The sequence below is a fragment of the Hylobates moloch genome, unplaced genomic scaffold, assembly GCF_009828535.3.
Source record: "Hylobates moloch isolate HMO894 unplaced genomic scaffold, HMol_V3 SCAFFOLD_3, whole genome shotgun sequence".
NCBI lineage: Eukaryota > Metazoa > Chordata > Mammalia > Primates > Hylobatidae > Hylobates > Hylobates moloch.
In genome coordinates this window covers 39,562,875-39,588,967 of record NW_026652278.1, presented here as the reverse complement: position 1 = coordinate 39,588,967, position 26,093 = coordinate 39,562,875, and the positions used below count along the sequence as shown (strand labels likewise).

Genomic DNA, 26,093 nt, shown 5'->3' with positions numbered 1-26,093 from the left:
TCTTCAACTCAGAGTGATCACAATGGTGAGTTTGGAAACAAATTAGTCATAATAAGTCAGGCTAGTTGGACAATTAAGAGCATGAGCTTTGTCCAGACGTGGTGGCTCAGGCTTGTAATTCTAGCACTTTGGGAAGCTGAGGTAGGTGGATCACTTGAGCCCAGGATTTCAAGACCAGCCCAGGTAACATGGCAAAACCCCGTCTCTACAAAAAATTAGCTGGGCATAGTGGTGCACACTGTAGTCCCAACTACTCAGGAGGCTGAGGTGGGAGAATCACTTGATCCCAGGAGGTGGAGGTTGCAGTGAGCTGAGATTGTACCACTGCACTTCAGCTTGGGTGACAGAGTAAGACTGTCTCAAAAAAAATAATTTAAAAAAGAGCATGAGCCTTACAAAGGCAAAGCTGGCTTTCAGGTGCCAGCCTCATCACCTTGCTGCTAGGTGATCCTGGGCAAGTTTGACCTCTCTGAGCTTTCATCCGAAAATGAGGACAATAATCTTTACTATGTGGATTTGATAAGATTAAATAAGCAAATGCAGTAAAAGTGCTGAGTACAGAACTTGGGTTGCATGCATTGTTCATTACATGGCTGTGCTTGTTGAAGGTCAGGAAGCATTGAGAGTCCCTGTGCAGTAAGAAACAGAGTAGCCCAAGCCCTTTTCCAGCTGTGTCCCACCTTTTCCTGGCAGAGCCCTGAGCAATAACTGGGGTGGGAGTTCAGGTTTATTGATGCTTTATTCTGTGACTGCTTTCTTAGGGTATGAGCCAAAGACTTCTTCTCATTCTTTGTTCTAAACTCAAGAGTATTTGGCACCAGGTTTAGTCCTAGCCTGTTTCTCACTTGCTCCTTAGGGAAACTATCTGTTTTTCCTCTGTTATCTTGTGTCTGCCTCCTCCTATTTTTATTGTCTCTGGCTCTCACATCACCTAAGCCTGACTCCCCATATTTTTATTTCCCACTCCAGCTTCTCACCCAACTCCTGCCTTCACCTGTCCTGGATTCTGGACCTTTGTCTTCCCTGGTCACTGGAACCTGATTGTCTTTGTTTCAACTATCCACCAATCTGGTCCCAGACTCTTGGATTGCACTAGATTGATGATACCATTTATTCCTTTTCCTCCCTTTGACCTCTCAGCTCTGGGGCCACAGCTCATGTCTGACACTTGCTCTATGGAGAAACTTAAACCTTATTTTCCAAGCTTAGACCCAGAATCACGGCCAATCTTCTCTTGGCCTTATGTGCTATGTGCAAAACCTTATGCTGTTGCTGCTCTTATTTCTTCCTGGATGAGAAAGACATGACCCGTGGATTCTCATCATGAATTCTACAGGCCTCACTCTGTTGTACTTTAGTCAGATCACAGGCATGAGGCTTATTGCATCATATTTGCCTACCCCCATGAAATTATGAAATCTCTGGAGACAGCAGTTGTCCTTAATTATCTCTGTGTCTCCAGTATTTTGTTCAGGGCCTGTCAAAGGCCTTTAATTAATGTTTTCAATATTAATTGGAAATTGACACTCTGCCAGAAAAGATAAGGTCAACCCACAGCGTCAGGGAGGAGTAGGACCATTGGCTGTTAGAGGGCAGCAGGGACCTTGGAATAATTCCAGAAATGGTATCTCAGCCTCAAGTTATTTGGGGGAATGTGCCATGGTCATTTGACAGAGTCAGTGAGGTGGCCAACCTCTCTGCTTGGGGAAGACTTTATAGTTAACCATTAAGGCACAAAAATTGCTGTGTTTATAGCCTTTCCCCCTCCTTTAACCTGTAAAAGATAAGTCTGTGTTTGCTTTGTCAGTGTCCTGTCTTTAAAGAGGCAGTATTTTGGCTAGCTGAGAGAGAGAAGCTAAGTTCATCTATAGAACAATATGTACTCTCAGGGGGAGGAGAAGAGGCACAAAAATCACAAAGATCTATGTGGAGACAGCAAACTTTGGGGAGGTCATTTTGCAGAAGAGTGTTCTGCAGCAACTAAAGGATAAAAGGAATTGGAGAGGAAAGGGAAAGGATGAATGGGCCCCTCTGATATTCTCTAACAAAAGCAAATAAAAGATTTAGCTTGTGAATTAGCTTTCTCTGTCTTTTTCATTGTTCCGTCCCTTGCACCAGGCACAATGCTTGGCACGTAGATAGCTCTCAGTTAATATTTATTCAATTAATTCCTTAAGTAATATTTGTGGCTGTTGGAATTGTATCCTTCAACAAATGATGCTGCCCAGACTACAAGACGTATAGTCACTCGATTCACAGTGTTATGGGGCTTGGAGCACGATCTTTTGAGACTCTAACTCTGGTATGGTGGAGGTATTAATGGAGAGGCGGGGGAACATGTACCAACTCTCTCCCAACTTCACAGTGAAGTGGCCATGCCCTTCTGTGTGTTAGTTCAGGACCAAGGACAGCATTCCTTGGACGCTCCCCTCACATTTTAATGCAGCTATTCCCATGCTTGTGTGTGATTTCAACATCCTGGGCCCCTTGTCTTTCCATTACACCTGCTCTGCAATTTCCTGACTGGGATCAATCCAATACTGACTTCTCCACTTCTAGATATAGACAGCTAAGTACTGCTGGAGAGAAATGACAAAACTAAACTTTTGGATGACATACAATTTCATGGTCTGTTATCTCAGCTCCACCAAGCAGTCCTAAAATGTCCCTTGTAGTCACTCTTTATCCCATGCCCACAATGGTATTCCAAACCTGCATCACTCCAGCTATTCGCACCTTTGCCTTCCTGTTCCATCTCCATATATGACACTCACTTTGCTTTCTTTGTTCGCCCTTAAAGGAAAAGGTGTCCCTTGGCCTCTTCAAAACAAAACCCCCATCTCTGCTTCTGATTTTCCTCCCCGACCCTCAGGTCCTCTAGGAACAGACCCTGTTACCTCAGATATTCTCTCCTTCTTCTTGATCTCTGCTGGATCTTCCCAACATACTGGTTAGTGACCCAGACAACCATAAGACTCTGTCATAATCACAAGGACTTCTTATTTAAATATAGAGATTTGGGGACCCTATTTCTAGCTGACTGAATCAGAGTCTTTGAAGTTGGGCCCTGGAATCGACATATTTAACCAGGATTCCTGGTTCAGAAAGCACCACTAAAAGCTCTGCCTTTCCTCTTGCTGCCCCCAAACATCCTCCACCCAGGTGCCAGAAAGACCGATTCATAATGCAAATCTGATCATCTCATTCATTCCTTGTTAAAAGCCAGAGTTTTTGTTTCCTTTAAATAAGTCAGGTTCAGGCAGGATACACATGCACATCAAACTGGACAATATGAAGAGAGTTTAATGCTGGTGATATTTACAAAAGTGTGGCAGGATGTGGGACACAAATGAGGCCTGAGCAACACCCCAGGGCTAGCAGCAAAGGGACTGAAGGAGGAAGGGGAGGGAGCAGTTACTTGTGCAATGAAAGAGGGCTGCTTGGCCAGATGTGAAATTAGTGGAAAGAGGCATCTAGCCTGCAGCAAGTGGCAGGAAAGTACAGAGTAAAAGAAATACTCCTTCTCCCTCTGCTTCCTCCTTCTGAACCTGGGTTAGTGCTGGCCTTTGGATGAGGATAAGGGAGACTGTGGTACAGTGTTTACAGGCCAGCCTCTAGCATCCAGAGCTTGGAGCAGGTGGAGAAGGGAGGAGTATGGGTCTTGGGGAAGGGGAGCATGCAAACAGAAGTTACATAGCATCGTTTCTAACCAGCACTCCTAAGATAGGGGCTGAACCCTCATGGTGGCACATAATGTCCTCTTCCAGCAGGCTTTGTCCTCCTGCCTTGCACCCTCCCCTGTAACCTCTATGCAGACTGTGGGGCTCTGCCAGTCCCAGGCTGCTTACTTGCTCAAATCTGTCCCATCTCTTTGCTTATGCAGTCTCCTATGTCTAAAATGCTCACTCTGCTTTTGTTCACCTAAAAACTACCAAACTTCCTGCAAAACTAAGCCCAAGTGACACCATCTCAATGAAGCCCATCTTTAGCCTTCTCAGCAATAGAATTGGCCACTGCTTCCTTTGTGCTCCCATCATACTCCACGCTTCTCCACCATTGTAATAGTACAGTTGACCCTCTGTTATGCATCCTTGGATTCAAGCAATCACAAATAGAAAATATTCGGGGGAAAAAATAACAATTCAACAATAAAAAATAATACAAATAAAACAATGCAACATAACTATTTACATAACATTTGCATTGTATTGCGTATTATAAGTAATCTAGAGATGATTTATAGTATACAAGAGGATGTCTGTGGATTTTTGCAAATAGCCATTTTATATAAGGAACTTAAGCATGTGGATTTGGGTATCTGAGGGGGTCCTGGAACCAATGTCCCATGGATACCGAGGAATGACTGTATTAACATGTATGGAATGCTTACTATATGCCTGGCACTGAGAAGTTTGCATGTGTTAACTAATTAAGTCCTCATAATAACTATATTATCCCCATTTTACAGGTGAGGAAACTGAGGCACAGAGTGGTTAAGTAAGGTTTCACTGGATTACCAAGCTAATAATTAGTAGAGCCAGGATTTAGAGCCAGGCAGTCTGCTTAACAACACTGCCATAAAGCTTCATGGCACTAGTACCACTCGACTGTGTTAATTTGTTACATGCCTATCTTCCTCTACTCAACCGCAAACTCACCAAGGACAGGATGGTGTTTTATTTACCTCTTACTTACTACTCTCTTGCCCTGCCCTGTGCTTAGCACAGCTTGGCAAATAGGGAGTATTCAATAGATGAATGAGGGAAATGAATGAGGAGTGAAAGAAAAGGAATCCTTTACAAACATTCCTTCTTTACGGTTGAGAAGGCTGCAACTCAGAGAAGCTAAATAATTTTCCCCAAGTCCTAGCCTATGCTACAATTTCAAACCAGGTTTTCACCACTACAGTACATCTTTTTACCCACCATATCAGGCTGCTTTCAAAAGGAACACAAAATTTTAATGCTATACAATTGTCCGCAAATAAAAAATATGGCAAGCTGGCAAAATATTGGTTCAGTTCATGGAATTGAGGTCAAGATCCAAAGCAGAAACTCTACCCAGGGGCCAGGCATGGTGGTTCATGCCTGTAATTCCAGCACTTTGAGAGGCTGAAGCAGGCAGATCACTTGAGATCAGGAGTTCAAGACCAGCCTGGCCAACATAGTGAAAACCCATCTCTATTAAAAATACGTGCACACACACACACAAATAACCAGGAGTGGTAGCACATGCCTGTAGTCTGAGCTACTTGGGAGCCTGAGGCAGGAGAATCACTTGAACCTGGGAGGCAGAGGTTGCAGTGAGCCGAGAACACACCACTGCACTCTAGCCTGGGCAACAGAGTAAGACTCTGTCTAAAAAACAAACAAACAAATAAACAGGCTAGGGATATGGAACAGAAAGAAAGTTCTAGGTCAGAATTCAGGTTAATATCCAAAGAGTTAGGATTTAAGAACCACAGTTCTGGAAGCAGAGGACAGACATTTGAATAGTGGAATATTTTGACAGCATCTGAGACAATCCTGCCTCTTTTTGAAGCTATCACTTAAGCAAACAGAGGGTGGCCAGGATTTAAGGAGTGTGTCTTCTGAGGAGCGAGGTGGGGTCTAACCAAAGCCAGGTCTATAGGACAGCTCTCTGGGGGCCCCAGTTCTCTTATTGGAAATAAAGTACCAGTTAACTCAGAGCTCCACTGGCAACTCCTAAAATGAATAGGGAAAGAGGAATTTCTCCTTTCTCACAGAAGTCTCCTTCCTTCAATTAAAAACTGTTTTAAAGCATGCTTATCAAGGTTGGCCAGTCACCAAGGAGTGAGGTAATGTGCTGTACCCTACAGCCACAGGCATGTACCAGCCAATGGTCAGCTGTCACTATGAGGTACTGTCAGCCAATTTTAAAACTGAAAAATGCATGCCATGATAATGACTTACCTTCTTATCTAAATTTTAAACAGTTAAGATGCCTGGCTTGGATAGTAATGTATGCAATCAATCAATAATCCCTTATTTTTAAACATAAAGAAGGAGGCATACATTTTCTTATTAACAGAGGATCAGTTTTTATTCTTGCCCCCCAACAAGTAAATATTCAGCATATATGTTAAGAACATTAGTGTAAGGGGTCCCCAGATGTCTGCTATTCCACTCACTGAACCCATCCCTCTCTGCTAATGGCTCCATCCTAAGGAGGAAGAGATGGGCTTCCCTCTCTTTCCCAGGACTGCTGATCCCCCAGCACAGGCTAGTCTGTTCTTCCTAGTGCCTCTCAGCTGGCCCCTTCTCTCTTTCCTTTATTATCTTCTCAGTCTAGACTCTAATTGTTCAGAGTCTAGACTGAGTCAATTGCCTCCAAGGCATTTTTAGCATGGAGATACGCTTTTTGAGCAAAACTTCCAAGCCTGTCCACAATTTGATGCTTCTACACATTGCACACCTTTCTTGACTATTCCTGCTATTCACTTTAATTGGGGGAAGTTTCCACTGTTCTTACAGACAGAAGATCTGGGTTCATTGTTTATTCTATACCTTCAAGCCATGTCTCCCCAGCTTCCATATTTTCCCAACATACAGGCTCAATTCCCATATCTCTTTTTTCTTCAAATCCTCCCCATCTCTAGGACCCTCTTTTGCTATGAAGCTTTCCTTGGCTGTACTGGCCAACAGTAATCCACTTCTCCTGATGGCGACCTTGTACATGCCAGGCACCGTGCTAGACACTTCATACCCAACCGCATGCTTAATCTTGCCAACAAATCTGGGAGGAGAGCTTCCCCTTTCACAGATGAACAAAGTGAAGTTCAGGGAGGCTAAGCAGCTTGTTCAAGACCTGATAGCTAGTAAGTGCTACGGCTGAGCCCTGATCCTGGAGTTACTGTGAAATTAACCCCTGTTCCACCAAGACGTAGCCATCCAGCTTGGGCCTGACCCATGCACGGACCAGAAGGGCTGGAAGGAGTGTCCTGCTCACATCCTGCTTCCCTGTCCCTCTCACACCATCCTGGCTAGGAATAGTTTCCTCCAAGCCAGAGCCATCACTGAAGCTCTTCATCATTTTTTCTCCTCTGGGAAGAGGAGTTCATTACCTCACCTCTTACTCCCTGCACATTCCACCTCAGGCAGACTTTCCTGAAATATATGCACACATCTTAAGCCTCCTTTACTCTCTTTCTACCTTTGTCTAGTTACATAGAAAGTCTTCCTCGGGTTGTGTGTGTGTGTGTGTGTGTGTGTGTGTGTGTTTGGTTTTCGTTTTTGTTTTTTTTTTTTTTTCCCTCACTCTGTAGCCCAGGCTGGAGTGCAGTGGTGCAATCATAGTTCACTGCAGCCTTGAACTCCTGGGCTCAAGTGATCCTCCTGCTACTCATCCTTCCCAGTAGCTGGGACTACAGGGGCATGCCACCATGCCCAGCTAATATTTTTTTAATTTGTAGAGATGAGCTCTTTCTGTGTTGCCCACGCTGGTTTCAAACTCCTGGCCTCAAGTGATTCTCCCACCTCAGCCTCCAAAAGTGCTAGGAATACAGGGGTGAACCACTGTGCCTAGCCTTCCTGTTTCTTTCCCCCTCAGTGCTCCCCTCCCCCTCTATTTGTTGTCACTCTTATTTGGTCCTCTCCTCTCTCTTAGTATTAACTCGTCTTCCCGTTTTTGTCTCTTTTAACCTTTCTCTTTCATTTCATTGCATTGAGGAGCTGAAAAACCCTGGATGGTGGTCGAGTAAGAGCTGTGCTCCAGGGCACTGTTCAGGAGGTCCAGCATCATTCTGCCTGCATTTGGCTCCCAGTTCTGCCAGTTTCTTACCTTAGGCAAATGGCTAAAACTCTTTCTCATTTTCCTCATCTATAAAATGTGCATGCGAGAAGTTACTGAGGCTGAAATGATACTCCTTTAATGTTTGGCTGTTGTTATTGTTTGCATTTGAATTTGAATGTTCTTGGACAGGCCCATAGTCTCTACTCTTTACCTTTCCTATTTCCACCACTTTGCCTGAATTACCCCTTCCTTCCTTCCTTCCTTCCTTCCTTCCTTCCTTCCTTCCTTCCTTCCTTCCTTCCTTTCTTTCTTTCTTTCTTTCTTTCTTTCTTTCTTTCTTTTTCTTTCTTTCCTTTCTTTCTTTCTTCTTTCTTCTTTCTCTTTCCTTCTTTCTTTCTTTTTGAGATGGAGTCTTGCTCTGTCACCCAGGCTGGAGTGCAGTGGCATGATTTCAGCTCACTGCAAGCTCTGCCTCCCGGGTTCACGCTGTTCTCCTGCATCAGCCTCCTGAGCAACTGGGACTACAGGCGCCTGCCACCACGCCCGGCTAAGTTTTTTGTATTTTTAGTAGAGACAGAGTTTCACCATGTTAGCCAGGATGGTCTCAATCTCCTGACCTTGTGATCCACCCGCCTCAGCCTCCTAAAGTGCTGGGATTACAGGCTACCCATTTCTTTTATTTGCTTGGCTCCTATAGATATTTGAGTTTGTGACCTATACAGACGAAAGCATAGGAACTCTTCAGAATGCCTCTTTCAAATTGCCATTTATTTCTTTATTCTCCTACAAATAGACCAGTTTATTTTCAAGCATCAATAGTGATACTTACTTATATTATTTTTTGTTATGTTTCATCCCTAGAATTTCAATAAGAGTTTTCTGTCTTCATTTCTCATGTAGTGAAGAGGGTTAGATGAGTCTGACCCAATGTCACCAGGTGGCCTTCCTCTTTGAGCTCTCACCAGAAGTGTCTACTCACCCACACAGATGCACTGGTGAGCAACGTGGAGATCACTGAAGAGCCCATGGTGCTGATGGGGGAGAGGGTGTACACCTTCCCTCTCAGTAGCAGCTTGGGCCCCTCCTCTAGCATTTCCAGCTACAGAGCCTCTTTTGTCAGGGAGCACAGGGTGTTTTCTTTCCCTCTCTGCCCCCCACTTCCTGCCCCAGGGCACACCAGTTATCCTGGCTCCTGTCTTCATCCTTCTATATCCAGTTTCCCACCCCAAACTTCCAGCATTTTCTAGGAGTGTAACCGCTCCCCCCACCACCCCACCCAGCAACCCCAGGCAGTTCATGATCGTTTCTCTTTAAATGAACATTCTGGCACATACATTGTTTTTCCCCATGTCATTACTTAGATTTTTATAGACTAGCATAGTATACTAATCAGCATTTATATTACCTTTTCCATGAGCAAACATGTTCTGAATTCCAAATAACCAACTTACTTTATAAACTTCTAAATGTTATTTCTAAAGTTATATGGAGCTCAGTGAGGACTGGAAATTGTCAGGAATGGCTTCATGGAAAGTGGGGCTTGAGTTAGACCTGGAGGGGTCTGTAGAAGGAGGTCAGACAGGGAAACATTCCAGGTGGAAGGGTGAAGATATGGAAGCAGAATTGAGAGAAGACAGTTGAAACCAGTATGGAGGAGACAGCATTTTATGATTCAATAAATAGAAGCCAATTGATCAATTTAGTTCATTTCCTCTTCCCTTCCACTTTAGGGTTTTAAGTCAGGAATGGCAATACTGGGCACATGTGCTACCTCCAGCCCACTGCACCCATGGCAGATGCTACTAATCACGACACTTGTTTTTCATGAGTTTGTTACCAAAGCACCAGAGGTTTGGTTTAGGTCCTACTGCTCCCCACACAGAATGCCAGTCACCAAGTCAGCAAGCATTGCCAGGGAAGAAGGCTTTCATCGGTGCTGCAGCCAAGGAGATGGGAGATGAGGTTTCAAATCCAGCTCCTGGACTGACAAAAATTAGGGTGTTTATATAGCACAGAAGGCAGGAAAACAGGAATTAGGGAATTAATCATGATCAATGAGGGATTTGGTGTCTCACTGTCTGGCTGTGGTGATCTAGTGAGTTTCAGTCCCTTGTCTGAGGGTCAGTTCCTGAGGAAGGCACTCAGTTAAGACAAATACAAGTTTCAAGTGTTAAGATGGAGGGCCAATTTTTATGTTTATTCAGTGACCCATAAATATCATTTCTATGGGAAAACTGGGTCAGTTTCAAGTTCAGACAGGGCCTAAAATTTTTTCATAATGTATCATACCAAGCAGTTCTTTTTTTTTTTTCTTGTAGACAGAAAGAGTGTAGACACTCCCTCTGTAGCCAGGCTGGAGTGCAGTGGCTCAAACATGGATCACTGCAGCTTCGAACCCCTGGGCTCAAGTGATACTCCCAACATCAGCCTCCTGAGTAGCTGGGACCACAGATGTACACCACCACACCTGGCTAATTTCTATTTTTAATTTTTTTTTGTAGAGACAGGGTCTCCCTATGTTGCCCAGGCTGGTCTCAAATTCCTGAGCTCAAGCTATCCTCCAAAGTGGTTGGACTATAGGTGTGAGCCATAACACAGGGCCCATCCCAAACAGTTCTACCAGTTGATCAGAGTTGGCATGCAATGTGAAATCCATTTTCTATTCATGTCCTGAGTTTAGTAAATCTGGTGATTTTTATCTCCAAATGGAACTGCTTTATGAGTATCTTTATGAGGTCCAAAATGTAAACAGCCATTTATAACAACATTAGTATAATTATTCAAATGCTTTATGATACTATCTTGCCAGAACGTAGATTTCATAGTGATAAACCAAAACCCACTTAACTAATGCTTAAATATATTTGCTTTTAAAAGGTGTCATCGGTCCAGTTACTAATGATATTAATTGCTTTATTTCCTCAGATCCCAATTTTGCCTTGATCCATTTTCCAGGGCTTAGTACTGATTTTTTAAAGAATAATTTGTATAATATTAAGTGAGACAGCCATATCAATCAATTATAGCCCTCTCCTCAAATGGACAATTTATGCCTTGTAAACATGAGTCTATACATAATGTTTTCTACAATGTCAGTAGGATTTCAAGTGCCTGGGGGTCTGTTCTTGTCTTTGTGGATTCCCTTCTCTGCCTGCCTTCTTCCCCTTCTCTTCTTGGCCTAATTATTATCTTTCAAGAACTAGCACAGGAATTATCTTTCTGTGAGATCTTTCTGGAATCCCCACATTCACCATCACAATTAGTCTCTCTCTCCTGTCAGTTCTGTAGCGCTTTGTTTTTGCACCTTTAGCAGAATGGCTAGTTCGTCGGGGACATGCCCACGTCCCCAGCTGGACTGGGAGCTCTTTGAGGGCAGCACGTCCCTTGTCACCTTCTTCTCCCCTCCATCTAATACAAAGTAGGTGGCAGATGCATCCTTTCTGAATGACTGACATCAATAAGACATCGAAAAAATATTGGGCTAGTAGAATTTTAATTTTGTTTGAACATGTTAATGTCCATGTTGGTTTACTTGAGAACACATAATTCGTGTAAAATTAGGTGACAAATTTGTAAATGTGGATTTAGGGAGTCATTCACATTGGAAGATTGAATTCTACTGCGGACTTCTACTGACTAAACTGCTGGCATTCTGTTCTTTACAGTAAAAGTGACATTGGGTGAAAGCATTGGGATTGGTGTCTAGTTGTTTTGAGCTGAGGCTACCTTTGTTTGAGTGAAGGGAATATTTGGATCATCTGACTGGAAATATGCATGTCATGAGACAAACATGCTGGCATTTCTGTTATGACAACAGATGATATCCTCTTCCTGAGTGAACTGGGAAAGGCAGGGAGTTTGGGGAGACCTGCAGCATGACCTGGGTCACATTCAGAATGCATTCTGCTGTTCAGAGTTTCCTTGCTCTTGAGTATCACCCTTTGCCTCAGTTTTTCAGATGGAAAATGGGTGGAAGTCAGTGGAATTATTGTGTAATAAAAACAGCTAATGCTTATTTCCTATGCATCAAGTACCATGCTGAATACATGAGCTCATTTAATCCTGACAACAGCCCTGTGAGGTGTTACCATTAGGATGCCTACTTTACAGGAGAGGAAATGGCACCTTGGAGAGGTTAAGTGGTGTGCTCAAGGCCAACTCCTAGTCAATGGAAAAGTCTGAGACCTGAATTCAAGTCTTTATGACCATTGGGTCTGTGTGTGTGTGTGTGTGTGTGTGTGTGTGTGTGTGTGTTTTACCTCCATGCTAAGCTGCTTCTGCGGTAGCTCTGGAGAGCCTCATAAAAGAGCTAAATAAATAAAAGGGGTATGGGATATCCTTATTAGAGAGAAGAGTGTTTAGTAGGAGGTTATTATATGTTTTCTTGAGAGAATTCTCGGCCTAGAGTAAAGACAGATGTTATAAAAACTGTACCCTGGTTGATTTGATTGACACCTCAAGATGTTTTTAATCTAGTTACACTTACATTACTGTCGGGTGATTTCTGAGATGTTGCTTCGTTACAGTACAAGTTCAGAGGACAAATGTCTTCCAGGGTTGGAGGGGTCAGCGTGAATGGAGCATTGGAGGTTGTGCTGCCTTTTCTGAGCTGTGCATGGTTGTCTTTTTTCCTACCAGTAGGTGGAAATAGAACTGAATCTTTCAGCACTTGCTCTTTCAGCTGAATCCTGGCAGGATTCCTTTAATTTCTGCCATGAAGGAAAAAAATAAAAAACCTCAGGAGAAGTTTGGAGTGTACAGTTGGAGGACTGTTATTCTGCAGACTGGAATACTTCCAGTCTGATGGTCAGATAATGGTTTCAGCCTCCTAGAAGGCCAGGGTGCTGGAAGCAGCTGCTGGCAGCCGTGGGTGTCCCATGAGCTCTGCTGGACACCCACCTTGAGGGGGGCTTTTCCTATCCTGACCACACATCCTTTTACAAGACTCCTCCCGTCCCACCCGTTTAAACCTTTGTCTTTACTGTGAAATTGTGTATCATGTTTATTTTCAGAAACTACATTTCTGAAATTGAAATCTACCAAGCTGAAACAGCACATAAATGGATAAAGTACAAGAGGAAAGCCTCGCACCCACAGTTCCCCCACTTTCTCATTGTATTAACTGTTTTTTGCATACCTATCCAGACTTTTTCTATAACATAAACAATTATATATCTCATCGAAATAAAACAGGCATTATGTAACAATTGTTGTTCTATGTCTTGCTTTGTGCACTTATGAGTGTATCAGGGCTGCCCATGAATGTGATTCGCTCTAGTGTTTCCCAGCTGGGGGCAGTTTGGCCCCGAGGTGACACTTGGCAATGTCTGGAGACATTTTCAGTTGTCAACAACTGGGGTGATGTGATGCTACTGGCATCTAATGGGTAGAGGCCAGAGATGTTGCTAAATATTCTACAAGGCACAGGATAGCACCTCACAAAGCATTATCCAGCCCCTAATGTTTAGTACTGAGGTTGAGAAACCCTTTGTTAGGTAACCTCATTCTTTGCAATGGTGCACTGTATTCTATAGTGTGAATTTCTCATCCTATGTTAATGTTTTCCTACTGGCAGTCACTTAAGGTTGTTTCCAACTTATCTCATCTGTAATCCCAGCCCTTTGGGAGGCCAAGGTGAGAGAATTGCTTAAGGCTAGCAGTTTGAGACCAGCCCAGGCAACATAGTGAGACCCCAAGTCTGCCAAAAAAATAAAAATAAATAAATTAGCAGGGCATGATGGCATGCATCTGTAGTACTAGCTACTCTGGAGGCTGAGGCGGGAGGATCACTTGAGCCCAGGAGTTCAAGGCTACAGTGAACTATGATTGTGCCACTGCACTCCAGCCTAGGTGACAGAGCAAGACCCTGTTTCAAACAAACAAACAAAAAACAGTGTTGGAATAAATATTGGTTTACATCTTTGTGCACTTTGAGATTTTGTTTCTGCGAGATAAAGATATAAAATTAAAATATCTGAGGATAGGGACTTTTTTTTTAAAGTAAAAAGTGCTATTTTATACCCAGAATCCCTAATTTGCAGTTCCAAAAAGCAAAAGACCTAAAAACAAAGTTTAAAAATTCACAGCAAACACAGGATTTGGTGGCAAAACCTTAGTTGAACTTGTGTAAGGCTAGTCTTTATTTATTACATTTAATGTGAATATTTAGACATCTGTTACAGAAATCTTTGTTTGGTTATGGGATACTGTCTCAGTCTCTGATGATGTAGTTACATAATATGGCACCTTATTGACTTTTAAAAAATATCTGAATTGAATTCCAAAGCTCTTTCAGCTTTTTGGCAAACATTGCCATCTGATAGATTTGTTTGCATTAGAATGGCAGCCTTGGGAATTTAGTATTATAGCGATGTGCAGCATTTAGTCCCTAATAATTCTTATCTGTTGAAATGAGCAGGTTGTGGTGACTTCAGCGATTTTGTTTTCAGCATCTATAACCCCCTTTTAAAGGTGATTTTAGTCCTATAAAGAAAAATTGCATGTTTTCAGGTCACAATTCTTGCCTTGTGCTTTTCCATACAAATTAGCCCCTCAGAAAACATGAAGCACGGTCTTGAAAATCACTTTTTGCTCATTTTGTTTGTTCGTTTTTGAGACAGAGTCTCGCTCTGTTGCCTAGGCTGGAATGCAATGGTGCGATCTCAGCTCACTGCAACCTCCCCTCCCAGGTTCAAGCAATTCTCTGCCTCAGTCTCCCAAGTAGCTGGGATGAGAGGCACCCACCACCATGCCCAGATAATTTTTGTATTTTTAGTAGAGACGAGTTTCATCATCTTGGCCAGGCTGGTCTTGAACTCCTGACCTCATGATCCACCCACCTTGGCCTCCCAAAGTACTGGGATTACAGGCGTGAGCCACCATGCCTGGCCTGATCATTCTTTAAAAGATTGGCAATAGCTACAACATTTTGCATGCTTGCTGTGTTTCATGCTTAGCAAACATTACCAAATCTGACCTCCACAACAATACCTCTAGGAGGTAGTCTTATTATCTTAGTTTATCTGCAGGGAATGGGCTTCTGGAAGTTGAGGATGTGTGCAAAGTAACATCTGGGAAGAGGCAGAACCCAAATCTGCAGCTGTATGTGCTACGTCCCTCCCGGGTATAATTAGAATTCACTTTCCCCAATGTGGACAGAGTTTTAATATTTCTATTAAATTGTAATTAAATTAATTAAATTGTAATTGGTAGCCATTACAAAATTTTTGAGAAAAAAAATAGCCCCAAGTTGCTTTTTCTCTCAAGGGGCTACACTTGGACTTGATGGCAAATAGGCAAATGTCGCTTGAGTCAAGTGGATATTTTCATCACAACATTAAGAAAAAGTATTGGAGCAAATCTGAGGTCACGAAGCTCTCCCACCAAAGAACTAAGCATTATTTGAAATGAGAAAACATTAATGTCCTCCCTGGAGCCTGGAATTGACATGAAATTAGGGAAAAGCATTGAGTCATATTTATGTCTTTTGGTTTAATCCCAAGAAGATGTCGGTTTTCATTATGAAAGGGGAGGGGAACATCACATACCAGGGCCTGTCATGGGGTGGGGAGCGAGGGGAGGGATAGCATTAGGAGAAATACCTAATGTAGATGACCTGTTGTTGGGTGCAGCAAACCACCATGGCACGTGTATATCTATGTAACAAAACTGCACGTTCTACACATGTATCCCAGAACTTAAAGTATAATTTAAAAAAAGAAATTCAATTTAACATAAAAAAATTAAAAAACATATTATCTTCTATTCTTTATAGCAGAGCCAGTTCAAGAACCCTCAGGAAAAATTCTTGCCCTAAGCCAACTGGAATTTCTGACTTCTGAATTTTTTGTGTGTGACAAGCTTAGCCTGGGGTAGAGTCCAGAAAGGATGTTTCTAGGTTGGTTTTTTAGCTGTTGCTGACATGATTCCCTTTGCTGTCTCCTAGCTCTCGAGGTTTCTCCAAAAAGCATATGCAAGGAACTTTCCTATTCCTTCCTTGGAGGAGTTTCCGATGTTCCTTCTCCACTGTGTCCTCTGCAACTCAATCTACTGATTTGTTTTAACATTTCAAGTTTATAGCTGATTTTACTATTGTGATGGGGAATCCCAGGGTATGAATTGTGTGCAGGCCAGTTAACTACACCTGTTATTTCTTGGCTTGCTAGGCTTTTATTGTTACTTTCAGCTGTCTTTCAGCTTTTTACCCATGGTCTTTCACCTTTGATGAGTTCTTTCTGGTTCTTTGGTCTTTGAGAAAGACCTAACTACACTCCCCTTAGTCACTCATTTAAATGCCCATTCTCACAGCACCCCTGAACCTTGAGGTGTCTTTAGATTCTGCATGAACACCTCACAGGTCCAAACTCCTCTCTGCCTCAGGCCCTTTGTATGTGCTAGTCCTTCTGTCTGGGACACACTCTCCTAGCTACCAGCCTCTTTTTACCTGGTTGTTAACTTCAGTTTATGTTCTCAGGGAAGCCTTCCTAGACCACCACACCCCTTCTCCTAGGTAAGATCAGCTATTAGTTTTGATTATTTCATGAGTCAGTCTGTACCATGAGATTGGACATACTGTTAGCCCAGGGACCAAGTAAAATTTTTCATTTCAGTGAAATGACTATTTGTGCAGTGAATGAACAAATGAGGCCTGTACTTCTCTGGATTCCCAGTCAGCCTCTCTGCTTTTAGACTTTATTTTCCAGACCTACATTTTTACTAAAATATGTGTGTTTCCTCACATCATTCACCTGTCCTTTTCACTGGCCCCCTTCACCAGCCTTTACACTGTTCCCATTGTAGGCCCAGCCTGCACTCTCAAAAACAGAGTTATCCAGGCACTTCTCTATTCTGTTGTTTCTTAATATCAACGAGTTGTTTTAGAGATAGTTTGTTTGCTTGTGTTTATTTATTATGGATATTTCAAGAATACTAGGAAAGCACAAGGAGCTTATGACAAATAGCCATGTACCCACTGCCCAGACTTGCAGGTGGAAACATTTGCCATATTTGCTTCAAAGAAATAAAATGTTACAGAAACAGTTGAGGCTTCTACTCTCTCCTCTCCCCTCAGAGCTAACCACTGTGTGGAAAATTGCCACATGAATTGTTGGAACACCTGCAAATGAAAGTAAATAGGAAACTTGACATTTTGGCTACATTATGGGTGGGAAATGTTATCTCAATCTTGTTTTTTTAAATATTTAACTGATTTCTAGTAAAGTTGAGCATTTTTAATGTTTATTGGCTACCTGGGCTGCTTCTATGAATTACATGTTTATATCTTTTTCTATCTTACCTATTTGCCATTTTTCCATTTGTTTTTCTTCTTGGTTTGTAAAGATCTCTGTATATTTGGAGTATTCTGCTGCCTGTAATATGTGTTACAAATACCAACTTCTAATCCATAACCTGTCATTTAGTTTTGTTTATATTATCATGTGTGCTGTAGAAATTTTAAATTTCTTTGTGATCTAATGAACATTTTTCTTTATGATTTCTGCTTTTTATATTTTAGGAAATCCTTATGCTGAGATTGTGAAGGTATTCTCATCAAAATGTTTTAAATGTTTTGTTTGTTACATTTTAACCTTTCATTCATTTGGAATTTATTTTTGTAATTAGGTAGAAATCTAATTTATTTTAACCAAGCTGCAGTATGCAGTTGAGTATATTTCTTCCTTTGCTATCTTTATACCACTGGCTTGTTTTTCATGTCTTATTACACTGCCTAGTACCTCTAGTATGGTATTAAATAGACATGTCCTCAGGCATTTGCTAAATCTTACTTAACTTGATTACACCAATAATCAATAATGTAGGTCTATATGAGCTTTATAGATGAGGTGACGGAAGCTTAAAGTAGTTAAGTAACCTTTCCAGAATCATACAGCTAGGAGGTAAATAACAGAGTCTGGGGTCAAATCCCGGTCTCAGTGACTTCAGAGTCCAACTGCCTATACTGCCTCTTGGTCTCGGATGACTTGGGGGAAAGGTATCCCTTTCCACCTTGCCTGCTTGTGCAGGCATGAAATTTTATTGAAGTGATGCCAGAGAAGCACTTCCAGTGTGTCTGAAGAAAACTAATAGACTTTGTTTAATTTAGACCTGCCAAGAGTAGATTAAAGAACCTTATAAGTATGAAACAGTTCTTATTCCAGATAATATAAGCATTCACTCAGGTAATATAATCACATCTCAGTGGAACTTCAGCTATAGGGAGTAGATCATCATAGTAAGTTAACATTCTGAGGAATATTAACAAGTAACTGCAATGCCTTCCTTCCCAGCCTCTCTCCATGAAAACGCTGAGGCGCCTTACAAAGATCGACCTAAAACAAGGTGAAATAAGAAGATGAGAAAATTAGAACAAAGAGAAATAAATATGGTAAAACAGAAAATAATTCTTGCCTTAGTGTCATTGGCTAGAGTTTGGCCACCACATAATCCTAAGCTTCCTAGCAACTGAAGCAAAGAAAACCTATCCAGCTCTACAATTCACAGTGGGCACGAGATGAAAATAGAATGGTTGCTAGGGGGATATTCAGCGTTTCCTGCTCCTGAGACTGGAGAGAAACTTGTGCTTTGGTCCCCAGGGAGGGGTCCTGTGCGATCACAGGGACAGTGCTTACAGCATCTTCTCAGTGGTGGGAGTGCACCTCATGTGACTACATTCCCCTCTACTTTACCTCAAGCTCCTTGAGGGGTGTGTTCTTCATCATATATCAGAGCCCAGCACAGTGCCTGAGACATAATAGGTGCTCATAATGTATTTTTGAATGAATGAATGTTATTTGTAATTTCTATCAATAAAAGCCAATGGGTGGATACAAGATCAATACACAAAAATTAATAATTTTTTCCATGCATTAGCAATGAACAATCTGAAAATAAAATTTCTAAAAATTCCACTTATAATATCATCCAAGCAATAAAATACTTAGGAATAAATTTATCAAAAAATATGCAAGACTTATCCACTGAAAACTGTAGGACATTGTAGAAAAACCAATGGCAAAACATTTGAACAAATTCATTAAAAGCAATTCTATGTGAAGCAAAAATACAGAGATTTTTAGGTATGTGGCTTTCACTTGATCAAAAGGTATAATTTAAAATTTTAAGAGGAATATTTAAGCTGAACATAGTTTTGGCAATTCTCTATGATTATTTCTTTTTGCAACCAAGCTCCTGATAAGAAGGAATCGTAGAGAATTGGAGTTTGCATTCTCCGTTTGCATTGCATCAGATTCTAGGTCAAGAATCTGAATGTTGCCAATAAAGGGTGCTGTTAGGAATCAAGGTGAGCCCATAACATGATACCATAATTGCTTTGTGAATTGGAAAGGTGTGTATTGGATAAAATAACATCGGGTGTACATGAAAAATGGGACACTGCCTCAAATGTTTAGCAGTACTTAAAGACCCTTAATATTACTGATTCCAATAATTAATCTGTATTCTGATGTCTAAATATGTCTGTCGTTTTCATCAGCCCATTTTTATGGGGCCCACAGCATATGCTTGCCAGTTCCCTAAACAACCTATACAGGAGACACTGTTATCATCTCCTTTTACAGAAGAGGAAACTGAGGGCTAAGGAAGATAAGCCATTTGCCCAGCGTTCCACACTAGCATGTGACAGACCGGAACCTGCACCCAGACACCCATTTGCCCTGCTGTGCAGCCCCTCTCATTTCTGGCCTAAAGATAGCCAACAGCAGTTTCCTCTGATTCGCTAGAAGTATTTTTCCTATTAGGTATAGTGTGTGCTTGGACTTTGGAGGCTTCATTTTGATGTTGTGCTCAGTATGCCACAATTAAAGAATTATCCTAATTTTAAGATCATCTTTCCAGAGAGTCTTTCAGAACTTCAGGATAACCAAGTACAGTCTGAATGACATTTGCCAAGTGTTGGCCTTGGAAAATTTATTGCTTCAACGGGGCCTGTTGCCAGTAACGATTGGCTGACTTTTTTCTTGCCTAGCAAAGACTTTCATTCTGTAAAGGTAACTGAGAGTTTGTAGTTAAGATCTTGGACTCTGGACAGTGGACACGGTTCAAGTCCTGGCTTAATAATAGAACCTTCCACATAGTATTATTGGGAGGATTAAAGGAGGCTATCACATAGGGCACTTAGCACCATGGGGTGCTTAGAAAGCTTTTAAGAATGGTAGCTGCTAAAACATACAATCCTTTAAAGCTGGACTTTGGGGTAAGGACTGCACTTCGACAACCAGCAGTAGCTGCCAACAGTTTAGATTGAGAGTGGCTCTGTGCAGCCAAGCCTCCTAAAGCCACCTGGAAGCTCTCCAGTCTGGACTTTGAAAATTTAAATATTTTTCAAATTTATTTTTGACCAAGTTTAAAGAAAAGGGATTCCCATAGTGTGAAAGGGGCTGCCATAGCTTTGCCATTTCCCCTGAGGAAGGGCCTGAGGGAAACTTCTTTTTGTTGGTGGAAGAAGTGAGGGGAGAGGGCAAGAGTTTGGGGTAGGGAAGAACTGGACTGGAAGCTGAGTCTGGTCCTCTTTAGTCTGCCTCTTCAGGCCCCCATCCCTGGCCACCTATTCCTCTTCTGTAAAACTAGGGCACTGGACTAAGAGGCCCTTCCTGTGCTGACATTCTGTGAAAGCATAGACTCTTGTCTTGAGCTACAGTTTAATGTGAGCCCTCAGGGCCGTTGTAGGTCTGGGCCATTGGAAAGATGTCTCTGCATCTTTCATGTGAGTCAAGAGGTGGCTTCGTCTTTTATCTTGTCTGGTGTCCATACATCCCAGCTTTAAATTCCTCTTAAAATTTGGAGCCAGGGAAAAATTTCTCTTGCTGCTTGAATCTTCACACTGTTTCTGACTGGACAATGCCAGTGATACACCTCAGGGTATTTCTGTTATTGTTTCATTTGCCAAGAATCTCAGAGCTAAATGCAGTGACCAGCAATTGTGGCTTCCCTCAAGTCAGGTCTCAAAATCTATTTTAAAACTGTATGTTGTTGTTTAATTTTATGTACTTTAGTGGAGAAGCCACATCAAATCCATTTGTGGCATTAAACAGGAAAAATCACCCATGCAGAATGACATAGTAAATAAATGCAGAAATGCATGAATACCCCTCCTCACTGTCAGCTGGCTCCTTCTCCGCCCCTAGTGAGTATGAAATTACAACAACAATAACAAATAAAATGTATAAAAGGACCTACTCTGGACCAGTCACTGTTCTAAGTAGTTTGTATATATTTTCTCATTCAACAATCTTGTGTTTGGGGGTACTATTATTGTATTTATTTTAAAATGACAAGCAGGATTTGGGGGGACATTAGACCCTGCAAAATTCCTTTGACCTTGGGGGTCCTAGTGGCAGAGAGGCTTTGCCCCATCTGGTACTGCTTGTTTATGTGGCTAATTAGTAAGCTAACCAAAGTCAAACAACCAAGAAAAAGACGAGGAGGAGGGGAGAATTGATGACCATAGAAGGCAGGAAAACCCTCTCTGGCTTCTAACTATCCTGAGATCTACTCTGAACTCCGGTACTGACTCGAGGAATCTGTGGAGTCTCAGAGGCAGTCCATATTTTGGAGTGTGTATGGGGGTAGAGCTGTGCTTGGAGGAGTCATCCCAAGTTCCTGCAGACGGGTCTGTTAGGAGGCCAGCTGGGCTCCAGGGTGTTCCATGTCCATTAAGGCGCCCTGCCTACACCTGATGAGTTTGTAGAAACATTCCCCAGGGGTTGCCTGACTTCCAGGGCTGGCACTAAAGGAGGAATTAGACAGCCCATTTGACCACGAGTCCTAAATAGTTCCCATGAAATATTCAGTGCTCTGCACTTACTTCTCTTAGCACTGAATGCCAGAACGGCCACTAGCAGGGGCAGGATGGGAAACTGTAGTGGCCTGTCACAAGCAGGCTCATCACCCAGGGCCTGGCCTTGAAGACAGACTGGGTAAGTATAGTCTTAATTTGGCCATTGTGCTCAACTGGCAATGTGCCCACAGTCAATATGCAGATGTCTAGATGTGGCCAAATAATAAGACAATTTAAAAAAACAAATAGTCGAGAATTTGCATATTCAAAACTATCTCTCAGTCAACAAATATTTGTTGAGCCACCCCCTGCGCCCAGTACAATGCCAGATCCTGGGGGGGTATGGCAGCAGGCAAGCTTGTTGGGGACCTACTGATGGGGAGCTCACAGTGAGCAGGCAGGCATGTGATTATTCTGCAGGCAGTGACTTCTGGTGTGGTTAAGTGCTGTGCTGGGGAAGCCTTGTCTTTTGGAATCGCTTTAGGTTGCTCTTTCTTTAATCTGGAGATGGTATCATTGCTCGAAACATTTTTGGAACTGCCCTTTAGGAATTGCCTTTAGAGCTGATTTGGGTCACATAGTAAAATCTGTCTTTTATTTTACAGCCACACCTAGCTTGTGACCAAAAATGGTATTGCCCAGCTTGACAACCCATTTTATTTTCTAGTCTTGGCTCTGACTTGCTTGTGAGCCAAAATTACATCCACCCTTTAAAGATGGATATTTATGACCACTGAGCATATTAGCAGTAATTTGGGTAATTTTGAAGCAATTTCTCACTTGCCCAAGCTCCCATTGTCCTTTATATCTCTGTTGTAACACTGTCCAATCTCTCTTGCAGCTGAATTACCTCCTTCTGCCTGTGTTTTCCCCACTAGGGTGCGGGCCTTGGAGGATAGGCCCATATGTCTACACTCTCTGCAGTGCCCAGCACGGAGCAGATGTTCAAAATGTGTATTTATTATAATTGAACGTATGGGTTGAATTGAAAGGAATCCAAGAGGTGTCTCAGGATTGCTCTGAGTAACAGGAGCACTGTTGGAATGATGGGCAGCCCAGTGGGCTCTGGAATCTCACAGGTCTGGCTCCAAACCCTATTTGTCCCCTTGACCAGCTGTGTGGCCCTATGCAAATCATTCTTTCCCTCAGATCCTTTATTTCCTCATCTGTGGAATAGAGATAATAATACTTGCCTTACTGGGGCAATTATAAGGACAAGTGGAATATTCACATAGTGCCCTAAGCACAGTGCCTAAATGGAGGTGATTAGTATTCTTGTAATATTGGAGTGAATTCTCATTTGGATGCATAAATTCTGATTAAAAAAAAACTCACCCAGAAGTCACATTATTTAAAATCATTTGCTGGCCAAGCACAGTGGCTCATGCCTGTAATCCCAGCCCTTTGGGAGGCCAAGGCATGAGGATTACTTGGAGTTTGAGACCAGCCTGGGAAACATAGTGAGACCCTGTTGCTATAAAGTTTTTTTAAAAATTAGCCAGGTGTGGTGTCTTGCACCTGTGGTCCTAGCTACTCAGGAGGCTGAGGTGGGAAAATCACTTGAGCCTGAAAGATCGAGGCTGCAGTGAGCTGTGATCATGCCACTGCACTCCAGCTTGGATGACAGAGCGAGACCCTGTCTCAAAAAAAAAAAAAAAGAAAAAGAAAAAGAAAAATCATTTATCATAGAAAATGTATTCTGCAAGGAATCCTAAAGCCCATCTAAGTCCAACCTCCCAATTTTCTTTTTCTTTTGTAGAGAGAGGGTCTTGCTCTGACATCCAGGCTGGAGTGCAGTGGTGTGATCACAGCTGTAACCTCAATCTCCTGGGCTCAAGTTATCCTCCCACCTCAGCCTGTCAAGTAGCGGAGACTACAGGCGCACACCACCACGCCCAGCTAATTTTAATGTTTGTAGAGGCGGTGGGGGAGGGGTCTTACCATGTTGCCCAGGAAGGTCTTGAACTCCTGAGCTCGAGCCATCCTCCCACTTCGTCCTCCCAAAGTGTTGGGATTACAGGTATGAGCCACCATGCCTGTCCCCAACCTCCTAATATTAATGAGATTCAAAAAGGGAAGTGGACTGACTAAAGTCATTGGTTCATTACAGAACTGGGCCAGGCCAGAGCTGTTTTCATGTGACGTTTGATACTTACTCCTACATTTGGAGGTCCCACCTTCCTTGCAAGGGTCTTGCATTTAGGCCAGGAGCTCTGGATACTGGCACTTCTGGACAATGGTAGCCAAGAATTTAGGATATGCACTTGGGGAGCCACAGCACATGCTTTGCACACCCTTTTGCAGCAACGCTTTGTCCCTCTGCAGAGTGTTGAGCATGCTGTGGTTGTGTAGCTCACAAAGCTGGCATAAGCAATACAAACTGGTGGTTAGGAAGCATGCTGACAAACCTGATACCATTACTTACCAGCTTACCACTACTTGACCTCTCTGAGCTTCACCTTCTTCACCTGTAGCATAGGAACAATAATGGAATCCACCCCATAGGGTTGTTGTGAGGGTTAAATGAGATAATGCATGAAAGTGCTTACACATTGCCTGGCACAGGATAAACACTTCTTAAAATTTACTGTTATGATCAGTAATACATCTAAACCAAATATTCTGCCTTTGGCATCTCCACTAGTCTCAAGCTAACCTCTAATCTGCAATGAAGCCTTACCTGGTCTCTCTTCCAAGCAGGTGCTGTTGACAGACTTTTACCCCTCCCTTCACAAACATGACCTCTCACATCTCCTGTTTCACCCCAACCATGGACAACAAGATCCTAAAGTAATCAATAGCAGTTGCCCATCAATAATAGGGCTAGGAACTCCTGGGTTTTCTTGTTCATCATCAGTTATAGGAAGAAAAATTGACCACTGGCTTAAACAAATACTGCCTTTCTTAGGAGTTGTCTTTACTTTGAAGGCACTTAGACCTTTGGGAGGCTCTGCTATTCTGCAGCATGGCAGGTGCCCACATGCCTGGATGGCTGCCTTCTATTATTATTCCCTTGATACTGGGTTCTTTGCACATGTATACACTTTGGGTTCTATTTGCTACCCTTTTTTTAAAACTTGACTAAAACAATGAGTAATTGGGAAGTTCTGAATTTCTATTTGGAAAACAAATTGATGAGATCAGAAAAATCCAAGTAATCCTAAATTTACAGAAGCCAGATTACTAAAACCCAAGGACATTTTTTTTTAATGTAGAAAAGTTATATTTCACAGAGGTTTTTGCAATGCCCTGACTCTGGATCGCAGCCCTCCCTCGATTCTGGGTATTACATCATTTCATTTCAGCTAATGTAAACACTCATCACCCTGCACGTTGCAGGATTTTTCACTATGATTTGAGATTGGGCTTCATTCAGTGGGTCGTTGTGGTGATTAATGGTTTCAGGAGGAAGTGCAGCAGGAAGAGACTTTGCAGGAATGGAAGAGGTGAGGCAGCTCCATGTGAGATTCTGCAAAGGGATTAAGATTTGGCACCAGGCTTGGTTTCTGTGCAGCCTCTTAGGCAGAGAGCCCCAGGAGAGGGAAGCAGGCTGTCAGCTGTGGCTTTGCACGCTCTCAGCTGCCTTGAAGGTTGGTTGGCTCTTCCTGCTCTCTGAGGTACCCAATTTTACCTTGTTAAAGGATGGATGTGGATGCTGGAGGCTTAAAGAAGACCAGGTAAGGGTTCTTGTTGTCTAAGAAATCCCCCGGTGTTCTTAATGCATCGAATCCTGGGGACTGTTTCTTTACAAGTACCATTGTGCAGTTTTAGCCAAAATACAATTCCTCTGAGACATTTTACAAAGAGGATCAGAGAAGTTTCTTTCCTTGTTAAGAAAGTTTCTAAAGTGTTTTAACCTAAAATGTTTAACTATAGAGATACAAATTATTTTTCTTGCTGTGCAATTCAGCTTTGAGATATTTTTTTTGCATGTTAATCTACAAGATCTCGATAGGTATCCTGAGAGTTTATTAGATGTTTGTTTTCATTCCTTTTGCAATGGCCTATGGTATATTATGTATCAACATTTAATATGATGAAAACTTCTCACTCATTGTATTCTTCAGGATACTCGCTTTTGAATAAGTTGCTCTTCTTTTTGCAGATTTGGTTTATTGCTTTCTTTTTTACCTTTTGGCTTTTGTGATTATAATACTAATAAGGAATATCCTGAAGTAGTTATAGTTTTTTTTCTAAGAGGAAAAAACTATACTCAGGAGTTAAATGCAAACATTTGATAGCATCCCTGATTAAAATGGACTACATGTTTTTTGGTATTTCAAATATGCTTTTAAAAAAATGTTCAGTGTAAATGTCCATAGTTTGTGGGAAAGGTAATGCAGTTTATCTGAGTGGTCATTTACTTATAAACATTAAAATGATATTAGACCTTTGATAAGATTAGCTGAAGAAGAGGTCACTGAAAGGAGTAGTTTTCTGCTTACCACCAACTCAATTCCAAATTCTGTTTCTTTTCTTAAAAAAAAAAAATGGAGTTAAAAATAACCCAGAATAAAACTTGAAAACTGTTTTGTTTCTCTGTATT

General features: G+C 42.1%; 1 protein-coding gene across 4 annotated transcripts in view; it reads left to right on the top strand.

Annotated features, from left to right (window-relative positions):
* The window catches only part of PLCE1 (phospholipase C epsilon 1), a 350,498-nt gene that overhangs the window by 76,560 nt on the left and 247,845 nt on the right, over positions 1-26,093 (top strand). Inside the window, exon 1 of one of the 4 annotated variants that reach the window (XM_032136449.1) lies at positions 24,871-25,224. The exons of 2 other annotated variants lie outside the window; for them this stretch is intronic. In XM_032136449.1, coding sequence (XP_031992340.1) covers positions 24,943-25,224 — 282 coding nt within the window. In that variant the 5' untranslated portion in view covers positions 24,871-24,942. Of the gene's footprint in view, positions 1-24,870; positions 25,225-26,093 lie in introns of those variants that run through there. One more of the 4 variants, XM_058436201.1, reaches the window with a different exon arrangement.